This window comes from Lissotriton vulgaris, chromosome 6, assembly GCF_964263255.1.
Source record: "Lissotriton vulgaris chromosome 6, aLisVul1.2, whole genome shotgun sequence".
Lineage (NCBI taxonomy): Eukaryota > Metazoa > Chordata > Amphibia > Caudata > Salamandridae > Lissotriton > Lissotriton vulgaris.
The window spans coordinates 880,460,946-880,478,276 of record NC_141694.1 but is presented as its reverse complement, the minus strand read 5'-3'; the positions used below and the strand labels follow the sequence as shown (position 1 = coordinate 880,478,276).

The 17,331-nt window shown below is 42.7% G+C and overlaps 1 protein-coding gene across 1 annotated transcript in view; it reads right to left on the bottom strand.

The window, feature by feature from the left end:
• Window positions 1–17,331, bottom strand: part of SYNE1 (spectrin repeat containing nuclear envelope protein 1) — a 2,319,318-nt gene that overhangs the window by 1,433,210 nt on the left and 868,777 nt on the right. Inside the window, exon 53 of the mRNA XM_086926873.1 lies at window positions 6,594–6,766. Coding sequence (XP_086782999.1) covers window positions 6,594–6,766 — 173 coding nt within the window. The remainder of the gene's footprint in view (window positions 1–6,593; window positions 6,767–17,331) is intronic.

Genomic DNA, 17,331 nt, shown 5'->3' with positions numbered 1-17,331 from the left:
CAAAGCATAAGAAACTTAGTAAATTTGCATTTCCTTGCTTGGGGATAAATCAAGGAGGATAATCTAACGAGATAAAAGGAATAAAATAGAGAGTTACAGACTGGTTAAAAATGATAAAAATGTTGAAAAACAAATACTTGAGAAGAGAATGATGCAAAAGCAATGTCAACAAAGGCTGTCGCCACTGGAGTGGGGCTAAAAAGAAGCTCCACAATCTGGATGTTCATGTTCGTCACATGCTGGTGGGTTTGGCATGTCTAGCAGTGAGCCCGCCGCACGAGAAGAAGATTGAGATTAATAGTGTTCAAAAACTTTTGATGAAAAAACAGGTGTGCAACCCAATATTTCGTTAAAACGTCCACTTTCAGACCCCTTGGGGTTTGCACCCAAAGAAAACGTATTGAAAGATAAGCATACAATTCAATATTTCATGAACTCTACAAGCAAGATGAAAACATCCGGTTCAGCGAGCCAGTTTATTTAACAAAAAAGTCGAGTGAAAATGTTTTGAGGACGCATTCATTAGACATTTGATTTACAATGCGACTGAAAATCTTTTTCAAACTGAGAAATGAGTATGTGTGATGTATAAATTGTTCGGTCCAGCTACGGCTTTGAAGGAGTATTATGGGAAATGCAGGCTGCTTTCAACCACAAGTGGAAAATCTGATAGCACAATGAGCGGGCGGGTCTAAGTAATTAGAGAGGGAGTGTCCCATTTAAATAACGGGTAGTACAGCATTAGGTAACGTTTCCAGCACTACGAGAGCAAAGACAGACAACATGTTCGGCAGGTACGAACAGAGTATAAGACTGAAAGAATGGGAGAGCAACAACGAAGGAGACGAGGGTATAGAGAAATTACTTAAAGTTGAGATTAGGTTACAACAGGATGATATTGTGGTGGGAATAAGGGGAAAAGAGCATACGTCGAGGTTTGAAAGATAGAGAGGAGGTTAGACCCGCTGTGAGTGCATTTTTAATTAGTTGAGAGGAACTGGGCATTTGAATACACAAACATGATTATAAAAGTCGAGTTTTGTGAGGGATGAATAATATTCCCAATAGTAAGCGCACTGTATCGAAGTGATAGTAACATTGTGATTTGAAATTTCGTGAAAACATTGAAAAATAAGTGATTGTAAATGTGTGTTTTATTGTTTATTTATTGACAGTTTTCCCTGACGAAGAACCCATGCGTGGGTTCGAAATGCATTGGACAAGAAATAAACTGCTCAAACAAAGAACCATGCTTCAGCACGTGTTTTGGGGAGAGAGGTTCTTATGGCCCACCAAGGCATAAGAAACTTAGTAAATTTGCATTTCCTTGCTTGGGGATAAATCAAGGAGGATAATCTAACGAGATAAAAGGAATAAAATAGAGAGTTACAGACTGGTTAAAAATGTTGAAAAACAAATACTTGAGAAGAGAATGATGCAAAAGCAATGTAAACAAAGGCTGTCGCCACTGGAGTGGGGCTAAAAAGAAGCTCCACAATCTGGATGTTCATGCTCGTCACATGCTGGTGGGTTTGGCATGTCTAGCAGTGAGCACGCCGCACGAAAAGAAGATTGAGATTAATAGTGTTCAAAAACGTTTGATGAAAAAACAGGTGTGCAACCCATTATTTCGTCACAACCAATTTTGCCACCCACCCCAGATCCAGAGGATCAGCACATCTTCTAACCTTAAAGTAATGACCCAGCTTCCCAGAGGTGAATGGCTTGGCGTCTGGGTCCCAGAAGACAAGGGTATTGTCAACTGTAGGAGAGTAGGGTCTGCTTCCTATGGTCACCCCCACTTTTTGCTGTGATTGTCTGGTTTTTCAAATTTAGTGTGGCTGTGGGCCTGCTAATCAGACCCACAGCCCAGCTGTTCTCTCCGTAAATTGATACCATGTACTTTAGGTACATACCAGGTTTGTTACTGGGTCACTCTTGTGAGCCCCGGGTATAGTGTACCATAGGTACCCAGGGCATAGGTGCACCCTAGGCCTACCAAGGGCTGTAGCATGTATTGTGCGACCCCTGGTTTGCCTTCCAAACTGACACCACAGGTCTGTTCACACAGCCTGGGTAAGGCGGTGTAATCACCCCTTACTTAGATATAGTACACCTATCCTTACATATAGACACATGTGCACCTATAAGCCACTCCTATGGTAGGCCTCGACAATCCTGGAGGCAGAGTGCTTGGTTTTATGTGAGAGGGTGCTCTGGCATGAGCTGAGCCCCTCTGCAGCTTTCGGAACAATCTCCTTATAGCTGTTCTATGATATAGCCATACCATATACTCTTAAGTGCATTATAATCCACGCGGTTAATGCTAACTTTGGTTTGGCTATCTCAAAACATGTCGTGTAAGGTGTCAAACACTTTGGAATACTACCCCCCCCCCCGCCAATTCTGGAGACGGGGGTAGCATTCCACCCTTCTAGAGGGAAAAGGCATGTAAGTTACTGCTTTACCCAGTTAAAGTTAAACAGAGACTCAGCATCACAAAATGGATGCTGCTGCCACAGACCTCCTGTTGTTGGGAGAAACTCCAGCAAGGGCGGCCTGGACAATAGGTTTCCTGTCCAGGGAGGTGCCAGCACTTCCCCAGACAGGGGTTTTGTGTATTGGGGCAGGGAGGGCATTCAGTGAATGCATCTAGACACTGCCTGGGGCACACAAGGTGCTCCATGCATAGCCCGGTTCAAACCAGTTGCTGGGGCACTCCATCCCCAGCTCTGGCGCAAAACTGGACAAAGGGAAAGGGGTGTAACCACCCTCTTCTCAGGTCCACCCATAGGAGGGACCTAGTCAGGTAATCCAGCCCCCATCCTTAGTATAAGTATAGGAGCTGTGTCCCCAGGACTTTAGATTATCCTGGACGAATCTTTGTAAGACATATCTTGGACCTTTGACATTCCATTCTGACTGGAAGATGAAAGACATCTCCCTTGTGGTCAAGGAGTGACCACCCAGTGCAAACAGGCACCAACAGCAACTTTGCTGGTTTGCAGTTTCAAGGCTCCCGCCAGAACCCGAAGACTCTGCCACTCAAGAACTGGACTTCTAGATTTCTCTGACCCAACCCACATCCACAGCAAAGCTGAGACCCATGGCGGACACGAGAGATGTGGGACTGGACATCTTGGACATCCTGCCTTTTGCTACCTGCACTCCTTTCCTGAAGCCTCAGTTAGTTGTGCATTGGGGTATGAGAAGCCCCAGCTCTGAGCATCATTTTAACTGAAGCTCAGGCCTCCACACTCCGCGAGTGTCCCGTGGGCCCCACCTTTACATTTGTGCTTGATACGTCTTCCCGGCTCCTTGCCCGTTGGCTAGTGAGCCCCCTGAAGACGCCATCTTAAATCTAACTTGCGATCCTGGTTTCTCCAGGCTTGCTCCATCTTCCCTAAAAAGGAGAAACGCCACAGACCTTGCTGGTCTGCAACAGAGCCAATCTCGACATCCTGCGTGGGTTGCGGTGGCCAAGGCTTGTTGGGTCCAATCCGGATACCGATGCTACAGTCATCTAGATCCATTGTGGCACAGCTCGAATCCAGCTCCTGGTCATCGTCGATGCCTCTTGGACCTCGTGGCTGAAGAGACAAACTCACCTTCTTCACCTTCAAGCACCCGACATCGCCTGGTTTCTTCCTGGTACCTTCCTGGTCACTCGCTAGTGACCCAGACTCTGTCCCCTCTGCTTTCAGGTTCTTCACATCTCCGATCCACCCTTGGATCCACCCGGACACTTTTCCTCTGGTCGCCTGCAGCACTTCTTTGCAGCTCTCCATAGAAAACGACGACGAAACCCGACATCAAAAGACACCTAAACACCCGGCTTCCGTGGGTGAGGTAACACGAGTACTCTGGTAGTCTTGAGGGTGTTGGCCCTCCTAGTGTCTAAGTCTAAAGGGGTTCCGTCCTAGTCCATCCGGAAGTGTCCTTAAACTGTAACTTTGTAACTTTTACGAACTCAATAGAAAGTCGATGGGAACCCGCACCTGTGTTTAGACACTGCACGCGGCTCCTGTGGGTCTCCTACTTCCTAACCTTTGGTTGTTTAGTGTAGCCCCTGCGATTCTACAGGCCCTAGGCCTGCTTTCTAACTCTCACGTGGTACTTATACCACTTTCTTAGTATATGATTTGTGAGGCCCCTAGGGCATAACGTATACTGTGCAACTTATCGTATATTAACTGTGTGACTTGTATTGTATTTTTACCTCTGACCTCATAAAGAGTGCAGAGGGGTTGTGTTTAGATTAAATACATATATTTTTGATATATACCTTGTGTGGTGTCCTTTCATTTGGTATTCAAGAGATTATATATGGTAAAACAACTTGCTTAACTCGCCTACTGAAGTCTTAGCCTGAAGAATGCTGGTTCATGCTACCACTAGGATAGCTTTCTATAAGGTTGACTTTACAACCACCATCAATAAGGGTCGATTAGACTGGTACAAGGTGCCCACTAGAACTAGTGGACATCATATGCCAGGCTAACTTCTATCATCAACAACCTGCCACTTAACATGGTTTTCCTATAAGGGAGGGTGAAGAGCCAGTTGTACACACTCCAAACTGCCTTTTTCAATTGGAGATGGCAAATGGGGCTAACAAAATCTGTTCTCATTCACTCCCAAGTCCCCAGAACTTCAGGCACCAACCTGAAAAATAGGGGGAACAGCTTGGACCCTGTAAAACGGGAGTGGGTGCAGATTAGTGAGAGTTACAGACCCAATCTGGTGGAATGAGGGAATAGCCATCTTAGATTTAAGGCTTCTGCAAATTTGAACAGTACAGCAAAGAGGAAGTCCTACAAAAGTAGACAGAGGGCAAGAAAATAAGCTGGGCATGGATAAGTCCCGTTGAGAAACTTATCACTATTCTCTCAGACTATTCTTTGAAACTGTGAAGGCTAGTCCTAAAGAAGAAGGCTCTGCTGGAAGAAAGAACACTCAAGAACTCCTGTTTCCTGCTTGCATCCATGAAGTGGAACTGATGTTCATGAGCAGGGTGTCTGACCTTCTATTTGCCTGCTACAAGCTACCAGGACAAAAAAGCAGATGGAATCCTTACTTGAGAGGACTGGACACTGAAGGAGGTTTACCCTGGAAGGTTACACCCAAGGCAGGCAATAACACTAGGTGTGCCCCACTCAGAGCTTTTGCTGTGCTGAAAATTAGTTCAGTGGGATCTTGTAGGGAAGGTATCCAGCCTTGTAGAGCCTGACAAACAAAGCTTCCAGTCTTTCTGTGCTGGAAGACTCTTAGTACCAAAAAAGTTACTACGGGCATGATTTAGATTTTGGTGGATGAATTACTCTGTCATAAATGTGACGGATATCCTGTCTGCTTTATTACAAGTGCAATATATCCTATGGCACCTGCCATATCCATATGCTAAAATCTAAATCAGGCCCTAAGTTGGAAGGTAAAACTATGGAATGGAGTGAGGCAGCAGATCTACCCCAGTGGCAAAAAAACCCAGATTTGTCTCACTCAAACTAAGGCTGCTTATTGATGACATAAACTGACTTTGCAGGACCCTCACTGGCATCCGACATTGCCCTTTCCTGACTTCCATAAAAGAGACTAAGTGCAAAGGTAAAACTTTGACTGGGACAACCTACATAGTATATCAGATCTCTGTTTCACAGGTCCGGTAAGATGCAAAACAAATATTTTTCAATAGTAGTTTTGTCCTGTAAAACTTCACAAAATCATATCTCCAGTCCCCCTTATCTAATCTGTAATCATTTTTTTTTCTTATTACATGTTTCTCTTTTTCTAAAGTGGTTTGTGAATTTCATTATGCTGCTTCATCACTTTTTAAGAATACTGGTACTGCTTGAACTTAAGATGCATTTCTCTGGGGAACTGCATGATGGCTGTGCAATAGCTACCATAGGTTGAGCAGATGTCCACAAAATTTGTGTTGAAAGCTAACTAGAATGTGGTTATTAAGTTGATAAGGGTCACCCCTTCCCAAATTTCTAACCCACTAACCTTACTGTCTCAACAGTATTAATAAGATATTCATAAAGATGACCTATGTGTATAGGTTAATGAGTTACAGAGGCTTGGACATGCACACATGTGAATCATGCCGAAAACATTAGGGAATATCTCAGTGTCTGATGAAGGTGGAGAATGCACTGCACTTCTACAGAGGAGGAAGATTTATCAATTGTACTAGCCGATTTTACTTATTAGGGTTTGTAAACTGAAAACATGTTTCACTGGGATGTGTTTCAGCACTAGTTTATTTCATGTCATATCTAAGGTGGGATAGAGGGAAGTTAAACGGATCGAATACCTACAGATCTTGACTTGCCCACTGCATAAGGACTTGATGTAGCACTGCCAGTACTCCCTGGTCACGACATGGACTGTGGATGTTAATCATACAGTCCTACAATTTATCTCTTAAAAAAAGAAATGCTAAAACATTGTACTTCTCTAAACCATAAAGAGCGGGCAGTGCACCAATTCTTTAAACTATTGTGTACATTTAAATTAGGCGAAATTAAGAAAGTTATACATTTTTAAAATCAAATCAGTGCAAAGGATGCAGTGACACAGTTTGAGAGTACCTGTGACATTTGGTTGAGTTTTGAATGAAGCTGGCCCACACTTCCTTTAGCGTTTGCAGCTGTGTCTGAATCACCTTCTGCCCTTCAGGATTGCTGCTCCTCAGTGCCTGCTCTCCCTTGCCGATTGCCAAATTCAACTTCACTTCACCTTCTCCTTTCATTAAAAGTAACTCCTAATGGGTTATGGAACATTGGTGTAAACAAAACAGAATGCCTTGTAGAGTCACTTTCTAGCAACAGTTTTGGGGGGGGAGGGTTGTCAGATTATAGAAAACAATGATGTATGGACTTCATTTAAGGATCAGTATATACTTCATTCCCTGAATTTTGCAAACATAAATAGAGAGGATGAGGCTGACATACTTGACAACTTTCTGAGACCAAAAGAGAAGTGTGATTGTTCAGGATTTTACAGTTAAATAATATGACTTCATCAGAATTATATCACATAACGTTTTCATACTGACATCAGTGTAATATACATCATGACGAGCCATCCTGGTCAAAAAGATGATACAGAGGGCAGACACACCAGTTCTGAATAAACCTCAATTCCACAAAACTTTGACAAAGCCATATGGTCTGACCGTCGCAAGTAGGAGACGTGGTTAAATTGTTTTTAAAAGTAAGCGTATGCCACTAAAATAAAACAATAATACATGAAACCACCTAAATTTGGAAGGCATATGCTTGCAATACAAATTTGTAATTTACAAATGATAATACAATTGTAACAGACTAGCAGACAGGTGTATTTAGAACAGTAAAATAACCCATTTTTAGTTTTGAAGCACATCACCAGATCATATGATTCTTATTGGTGCCGAGAAAAGGTATTGACTGTGATTTACCGCAACACATAGGGGCCGATTTTGATGGTGGTCTGAAAGCCTTCGACCGCAGGTCCAACGCTTTCCGACCGACATCTCCAGTTTCAATTCCTACCACTTAACAACAAGGTAGACAGTCGGATTTGAAACTGGCTAGTCATTCTGGCTGGATTCCAATGGGCTCCTTGAGACCGTCGGCCCGTCGGAGGCCCCAACGAGATCCCTAAAGACGGCGTTTCCGCCGTCGGGAATACGCTGTTGGTTTAGAAACAGGCTTTCCATGCCGGGCTTTCAGTGCATGTTGCAAAGATTAAATCCAAAGCATTTTACAGACTCTGTGGGCCTCATTCACATTTTGCATTTTGTAGTCTATGAAGTATAAATAACATAGTAGTACTCACACATTACAAAATGCTGTTCAAATACGGGCAGACATATCTGCCTTTCCTATCTTCTCTAAAGAGATTTAGACTCTTGTAAGCCTACTTTTTAGTCGAAAGTGTGTGAGGACCAAAGAGGAGTGGATGGATAATTGGGAATATTTAGTACAAAATGGGAAAGGGAAAATAACAAGGTGTTTAGTGAGGAAATGGCTACTATAATCATAAACCCATAAAAAAGTAATATCATTGCTATTAATTTAAGCATTTTAATAGTCTTAATTTAAAAATAAAATTACACTAACCTTTTGTTAAAAAACTAAGAATAGTGACTCATTCTTCACATAACTTTTGACAAAATGTTTCACATTTTGAATAAAAACAAAAATGTTACTGTATGTGGATTTTAAAAATATTTATTTCTACATTAAATACACTTATTTTAATTCAATATTTCATACACATTTAACTTAATGAAATAATCTGATATAAAATTGTATTTGCTTACTTGATACTTTTTTGAATACGTTACATTTATATTAAATATGTTTCATATTTTTTCTGTACTTTCCCATATGAAGAGCTCCACCACAGTGGAGATACCACCTACCTGTGAAATGTTACTATTAGTAGCTTTACACTCTGAAATTCTGAACTAGGAGGCCCAATAGGGGTGAAGACATGCAAGTCTACATATAGCTGTAAATCTCCCTTCAAAAATTTGAATAGCAAAAACTTGTAGTGGCTACCTTCCCTGAGCACTGTTTTTGTTTTAATAATTATGTGCAGTTAATTGCAGAGTCCCCAGCAATTCAACTGAGGTGCAGTTTCGATAAACCACACACACATTTGGTCCCTAATGCTCCTCTTGCGACAGGTAGGACAAAAAACACTTTCACCTCTCTGTCCCAGGCAATGCAAACAATGATTGGGATAAAGCTGGACTGACTTAGATGGTAATGGAGGAGAAATCTGAGCAGGGAACACCCAGACATGAAGAGGGCAAGTGTTCTGGGATGTGCAGCTGGGATTTAAATGAATACATACATTTTACTCTGGGTTACCTAATATGTGTCCGCAATGTAAAACAACAGAAGTTGATTTTATGTGTCTGTCATGGTCCTGCCCATTCCTACAAGCATATAGCGAACTGTAGTAGAAGAAAATGAACGTTCTGTAAGAAAAACTACTGTATGTACTCCTGAAAACTGGTTACCTGATACCTAGAAACGAAAGTACATGGCAGCCTTCAGATTAGTGGACCTGTCACTTTTTTAGCTAATGTGAGGAAATGGGGTGTATTATATGGTATGGCTGTGAGACCTCGCCGTGTAATACACTAACAATCCTTCTAGAAGCAATCAAGCTTCCTTTGTCAAACCTCAGCTCAACCTTGGGTAGCTGTGGAGCATCAAAACAAATTGAAGACTAAAGGAACACAACTCTCAAGAAATGCAACACCAATTTATAAACATGGTATGCATTTGTATGAATGTATGGACACCAAAATGAAAAAGATGCACCGAAAGGTTCAGGAGATATAGATTTTACAGAAACAATAGATCAAGACGTTGCACTCAAACGCGAACAAGTTTTTAGTAAATTCAACCAAATTGACACTGAAATATTTTCAACAAAACGTTTCATCAAGGATGAATATGGTAACCAACTCAAGCTGGGAGCCAGTCAAGGTGACCAACAAGGTCTGTAGAAACAGTTACGTTGCCAGAAAAAGCAGTTTCCAGTCCAGTTTCAGTGTCAGTGGTGTTTAACCGTTGACTTGTATGGAGTGGTCCTAATGCAGGTGTTACAAGATGCTCAATGGTGCTGAAAATGCAATGCGGTCAAAGGATTCCTTCCTGGAGCTACTCCTTGTTCCACAGTCCTGTTGGAATTCCTTTGACCAAGGGTTCAACGTCCCTCCTGAAGTCCTCTTTGGTCCAGCAATAGTCCAGTCGCCACTGGACTACTGGTCACTGGACGCAAGAAACCAGCGGTTTCCTTCTTTTAGCAATAACGTTCCTTGTGGGCACCCAAACTGTACTTTTATTAATCTACCAGGCCCAGCAGCCTCAGGTGTAACTTTTGAGCATTGGGTCTTAGTCTCCTAGGGTGTACTGTTATGAGGATCGAAGATCTTGTGATATGGGCTACCAGCTCATCAGACAGGTTTCCTCAGATTTTGAGGTCCTGTGATGCGAGCAGGAAGTCAGCCAACTGACTCTAGGAGCCTCTGCTTCTGGCTGGGCTCATGGGATGTCTTCTCCATGAGCAAGAAACCACAGTCACAGTCTTATCTTTGCTTGCCCAAGGAGCAGCAGGAGCAGCAAGGAGCAGCAGTGCAGCCTCTTCTTTGTCAAGTCCACGGTCAGAGGGCAGTCCTTCTTTGCTCTTCTTCTCCTCCAGTCAACCAGAGATATGAGTTCTGGGTGCCAGGGGGTGCCCCTTTTACACCCATAAAGTTCCCTTAGCAGAGGTCACGGTCACTAGCCAATGAGCTACTTGTTTCCCTCCCCCCTGTCGATATCGTCCTGTAAAATGTGGTATCTAGCTAACCCTGAGTGCTTTATTCTGTCCACTACCAAGATGACTGAACCCCTCTCTTCGTTTGTGGAGGTCAGTAGCCTGCCCTAGATCAGTGGCTGCCTGTGGGCTACAATCCCATGGAAAACAGTTTGGCCAGTGTTTCCCCCTCTCTGTCCCTGCTGCTAACCTGTCTACCAAGACAAAAGAGCATTCCCCTCTAGAGTGTGGTTACTATTTGCCCTTCAAAGGCATCTATACCTTTGAAGCTTGACTTTTAGTCTAACACCCGTTTTGCTTCCTTCCATAAGGAAGTAACACCGCCTCCAGCGGTAAGCCTCTATTGTTACCTGTTCTGTTTACACATCTAATGAGGCGGCTGAAGGCTGTCTCCTGGTGAGCATCTGCAAATGGCTACTTGGAAACTTGGGCAACAGGGTGGCAACATCCTAATAGTTTCATGTAGCAACAAGTTACAGTAATTTCGACTTTAGGCATCAAGTTGAGTTTAATTTAAAAAGTTGTTTGATACTTTGAAGTACCAATTTTAGTAGTCCCATTCAGAAGTTAGCACAGCTGAGTTGTCAGTGTGTAACTCTGTACTTGACAATGGGATTACTCGCCTCTCTCACAGTAAATCATGACAACTGTGAGTGTTTACTGTCAGAACATGTAAAATATATTCTCAATTTATTAACATGCTGCACCCTGCCTTCAGGGGCAGTTCATCCCTTAGGGTGCAGGATCAACTCAACGCCTGCTGCGAGCCCAGCAGTAAGCCACAGTCAATACAGGCGTGCAATGCCCAGTCGGCTCAAAGGGCTTCAGCACCCCCGTTGTGTGTGGCAGCCCGGGCTGAGACAGCTTCCCGGGCACACACAACCGCACCCGAGTACTTCACAGGTCTTTAAAGACCATGTACATGTTAACGAGGCTTTGTTGTTGTTTTTCACCCAATTTTAAGAGCCCCTGCATCTCCACTCTGCCTATGGCTGGAAGAATTAGCCTCCCCCGAAATTTGTTCTTAGCCCCCCCAAAATTTGACTCTTATTGCGCCTCTGAGTGAATATATTAGTAAAATGGCATCAATCATTTCTACAATGTGCTTGCAGGCGAGTGTGAGGGAGGGGGTGATTGCTGCTGATTGACAGCAGCAGCGATGACAAAAGTGTAGAGTACGCATGTCGGATTGACTGGCTGGCTCTTTATGGCCAGCCCGACATGCACACTTCTGCCTCACCAATACAGCACCTGTATAACAGCTGTGAGATTGGAGACACTGGCCGCCAGTTACAAAAGATGAGCTGGGTTAGCCTGCTCCATCCAATCTTGTAGCTTCGCTCATGCTGAAATCAGCATATAGAAGCTACGGAATTGGTTATAGGTTTACGTTAGCCTGACCAGCATGCAGCCTCTAAGTTAGAGCAACGCGCGGGCTCTTAGGGCGGGCCTCGCCTTTGTGGGGGAGTTCTACTATTTGTTACCGCACCATGGAAATCCCTGGATGTGGTGAGAGCCCAGTCGCTCAGCTTCCTCTGGGACGGGACTACCCATTCCCAACTTATAACTGAGTATGCCTGGGCGGTGAGCTTCGCTCCGTTCGCAGTTTGCGGAGTTTTCTGCATTCCGCATTCTGTGGAGCTCACAGAGTGCAGAAAGCTCCGCTTCGCGATGTGCAGTGGAGTTTTTCCCCCGTTCGCACTCACGATCGCGAACGGTAAGTTTGCGATCGTGAACATTAAATTTGCGAGCACGAGCTGCCGCTCGGGTGAACTTCTAACCAAAAGCCAGAAATACAAGCACAAATTGCAGTTCGCACTGCACTCCGCCACTCGCGGAACTTCGCAGAGGTTTTTAGTAACTTCTAGGAGTTCTGCGTAGCAAAACTCTGCAAACTATGCCCAGAAGTGCAGATGCAATAACCGGATGAGGCCGCAGGGTTTCACTCAATCTCACAATGACCACTGCTGCCGCATTGCACAGTGACTCTCCCGGCGAACCTGCTAGGTCCCTTATCAGCGCACCCTCATTGATGAAGACCATCGGAGCAGAAAGACGTGGTGAAAGTGGCCATTGCGCACGGCACTTTAAGAAAGATGTTCTGTTGGAAGTGGCAATTGTTCTGGTATTGTGTATTCCTGGTACATATGGGTGATTAGGAATAGCTGTTAACACGCAACCATGTGTGGGTACTAAGGTTGTCGCCACATGCCTCACTTTTCTCACCTAATTCAGGGGGACGCACGCGCACTATCCACTTGTCCCTTTTGAACACTAGTTGGTTTTAGAATGTAAGTGCACTACACACATTTAACAAGCACACTGTAGGTGCATTCTAACAAACAATCCTTAACAACGTTCAGCTGTATTTCCTGGCTTTATTGGCACTTCCACCTTTCCTGGTGATCCAAGGCATTTTACAGCTTGCACTTTTAATCTGCCATTTCAAAGTCTTGTGCATTGCTTGTCTTAATAGCCTGTTTACTGAACGATGAGGGCATCATCATAAGTGCCTTAGTATGATTGCTTTTCAGTTCAACAATGTACAGTTTACTCAGTGCGATGTAAGTGCAGTGCCACCTGCTGTCATAATGCATAAACTACAGCCAACAGTAACAACAGTGATTCTTGCAGTAACTCAGAGCCTGGCCCCACGTTGCGGATAAGAATCAACAAAACGAGTCAATTTCTCCTCAGCTCCTTGTGATTAGTGACCAAGGGCCAGATGTAGGTAACTTCCATGTAGCGAGTCCTTAATAGCGATTATTACCGAATCGCTATTAAGGACTCGCCAAATGGAATGTAAGTAGGAATCGCTAAAATATTAGCAATTCCTTAACTTTCCTTAATAACGAATCGGTAATTCTGATTCCTTATTAAGGAATACCTAGCCATTCATTCCTATGGGCTAGGAGGCCCATAGGAACGAATGAGAAGAGATTCACTATTAGCGATTTGGTATTACCGAATCGTTAATAGCAGGAGGTATTTCAAGGGTGCCAGGATGTCCAAAGGACACCCTGTTGCACCCCTGAAGTGTGCACATGTGGCGCACATCCATGCCCTAAGGGCATGGATGTGTGCCATTTGGCACATTAAAAAAAGCAAAAAAGTGCTTTTTGTAAGGAAATCGCTATTTACCACCAACTTGAAGTTGGTGGTAAATGGCGATTTCTTAATGCTGAGGTGCACTGTTTTCAGTGCTACGTACATTGCATTTAAGGAATCGGTATTTCCGATCCCTTAAATGCAAGAGCAAAATAAGGAATCACTATTTTGCGATTCCTTATTTTGCATGTAGGTTTAAAGTCACCTACATCGCACATGGCTAAATACTGGTCGGTAACGCCGAAATGTAACAAATTTCGGCATTACCGACCGGTATTTAGCCACCTACATCTGGCCCCAAACTCCTTACAAGTGCTTGGAGAACGTTTATGAGGTCAGTTAAGGTGAACGTACGAGATTTTTTTCCATTGGTTATTAAATTTCAAACCTTGCGAGCAAGTTACTACGATCTAAAGTATCATGGAATCTTTCTCATATTAAACTTCCTACGTGGGAGTGACCAAAGCAGCCAAGCAAGAAGCAGCAGGTTACAAACAATCATTTTCTGGCATATGCATCAACGTAGCCTTTTGCTATTCCTAAATAGCGATTTTTAAGGAATCGCTATTTAGGAATAGCAAAAGCCTATGCATGTAGGAATCACTATTAAAATAGCGATTCCTTAACATTCCTTAATTGCTACTCGCAAATTGCTAGTCGCAATTAAGGAATGCTCAGCCAGATTCATCAAGCGAAATGCGCTCGCAAAAGGGCCAGATTCTGAGAATCTGGCCCTTTGCGAGTGCAATTTTTGCATTTGGGATTCATCATCCCAAATGCAAAAATCGCTAATAAAGAATTCGCAAATTTGCGAGGATTAGCATTTAAGGAATCTCTATTAGAGATTCCTTAAATGCTATTCATGAAACATTTTAAAATTGTGAATTCGCAATTTAGGAGCGCTATTTACCACGAAGTCAAACCTCGTGGTAAATAGTGAAAACTTAGAAAAATGCATTTAAATGCATTTTTCTAAGTTGCATGTTACACACACACATGCCCTGTGGACATGTGTGTGCACAACATCAGTGTGAATTCACATTTCAGGGGTGCTACAGGGCGTCCTTTGGACACCCCTGGCACCCTTGAAATCGCATCCTTATTTGCGATTAGCAAATTGCTAATCGCAAATAAGGAGGATGTAGGAATCGCAATTTATTTTGCGATTTTTACATGAATCACGATTTGCAAGTCCTTAATAGCGATTCCTTAATAATCGCTATTAAGGACTCGCAAATCGGGACTTTGATGAATCTAGCTGGCTGTCCCATTCATTCCTATGGGCCTACAGGCCCATAGGAATGTATTGGAGATTGCATGAGCAATTAGCGAGTACCAGTAGGAATTCGCAAATTGCTCATGCAATTTCAAGGGTGCAAGGGTGTCAAAATGACACCCTGTTGCACCCCTGAAATTGATCTATGCACATATGTTGCACACACACATGCTCTAAGGGCATGTGTGTGCGCAACATGAATCTTTGAAAAATGCACAAAAGTGCTTTTTTCAAAGTTTAGCAAATTACCATGAAGGCCAACTTCATGGTAATTTGCTCCCCCTATTAGCGAATTCGCTATTTTTTTAACTTTCATGCATTGCATTTAAGGAATCTCAATTTGGGATTCCTTAAATGCAATCGCAATTTAAGGAATCTCAATTTAGAGATTCCTTAAATTGCGATTTTTGCATTTGGGATGATGCATCCCAAATGCAAAAATACCGGGAGCAAAGGTGCAGGTTCTGAGAATCTGCCCATTTGCTCCCGGTATTTACTTTGATGCATCTGCCAGTTTGTGCTTTGTTTTGTGAATCTCTGTATCATTATTGGAAAGAAATGAACACCAGTTATGAAAAAACATACATCAGTTCATGTTGATATCTAACTTTACCAGTACTACAACATTTATTTTAGAAAATTAGTTTAATGAATTTTTCACGGATGTGATAGTATTAAATACTCAAAGTTACCTTAAGATAACTTCCCATGCACGATTAAACTTCGCATAATTACATTAACGGGCAGTCTTGAAACAGAAACAATGCTGCATCAATTGTTAAGGTCAGTGCTTTAAATGGGAAAAAATAAGTGCAGGTACTCATTAACATGAGCTAGCGGTGTAGTAAGTGGGCCGGGCCAGGGGCGGGGCTAAGGGCAAGACATGATGATACTTAACGACTTTATAACAGTTGCACCACACAACAAAACACATGATAAATGTGTGTATATAAACAAAGAAGGTTAATATTACACAAAATGAAAGAGAAATGCGATAATATGTTAACATTTCCTTTTTTTTGCAATAGTTACACCTTCTTAATGCCATACTGTTAAATGCTGTTGTTTGGCACAATACTATACATTTTTGAGTATGTGAGTAGGAAGAAACTGAAAATATCTCCACTACGAACCAAAGCTCTTATGGCACCAAGCAAATGAAGCAAATCATCATGACTCTCCCCAGAAGATATTTATTGTCTCTTTCATCGATCTATCCATTCATCCTACCATTTACCTGCTGATGTCCACCATTTCCCCTTTACATTCTTTTGTCTATTCAGTTTTTCATCCATCATTCAGTTTTTCACCGCTTTGTCTGTCCACCCTTCATATCCAAACCTATCCATCCATCTTTAAACCTATCCATTCATCCTTTCACTTATCCATCTGTTTATCCACCCTTTCACTCATCCATCAATCCTTTCTCTCATCTATCCATCCACCCTTTCATTCCATCCACCCTTTCATTCCATCCACCCTTTCATTCCATCCACCCTTTCACTCAATCCCTCCTTTCATTCATCCATCATTCACCTTTTCATCCATCCCCCCTCACTTTCATTCACCCATCCATTCGTTGACTTATACACCTATATCCACCCTTTTATCCAATCATCCACCCTCTTTCACCCATCCATTCACTCATCCATCCAACCATTCATACTTCCACCCTTGCTTACTCATCTATCCACTCACTCACTCACCCACCAACCCTCCCTACTACAATATGTATGAACCTTTGTCACCGAGCAGACATGTACACACAAAGGGCCACCCATTTTTTTTAAAAAAACAAGCATACAACTGCAGGCAAATACACACAAAATGCAGACACACTAAAGACTCTGGTATGTTAAAAGCCATGTCATACTCTTCATCATGGCTTTTTTAATTGCCACTACCAGGGGACTGCCATGATTCCTATGTTTGTGCAAATGCAGAGGATAGTGTGAATGTGGTTGACAGCACAGGGCCTGAATGGACCCCGTAGCTGCCAAGGTTTCAGATTGCTATGTGTGACATTTTCTTTATTTCATTGTAATTGTGAGTGCCATTTCAACGACTATGAGTGACACCTTCTTTCTCGCTAGCAAAATTAAGCAAGTAAGATGAGGGAATCATATAAATATCAGAAAAAACATCCATTTGAGTATAGCTGCTAACGTTTCAGATTGCTTTTGTGTGACATTTTTATAGATTCAGTGGATTTACGAGAGTCAGGCAACAACTAGATGTGCAACATTTAGAGTGGCACTTTCTTGCGAGCATAATCATGGTATGAAGTCAATAGAAATAGACAAATATCAGAAATCACACTCATTTAAGCAACAAGGAAGTCAAACTCTGCAGTAGGTGCTTTTGAAGCTATTCAAATTCTAAAAAAAATCAGCACCCTCCACCTCAACCTCAGCTTCAGGTGTGGCCAAACCACATGTAACAAAGGGATCTCTGTGACAAAAGCAGCAACCCACTGAGCTATCCACATACAATCAAGTACAATACAATATGCTTTTTTTGAAGGAGGCATATTAACCCTCTACGCTACTTAATGGTCAGAGTGAAACGTGCCAGTGGAGAAAACTCTTACATCTCTCCAGCAGGAACAATAATCACCTGAC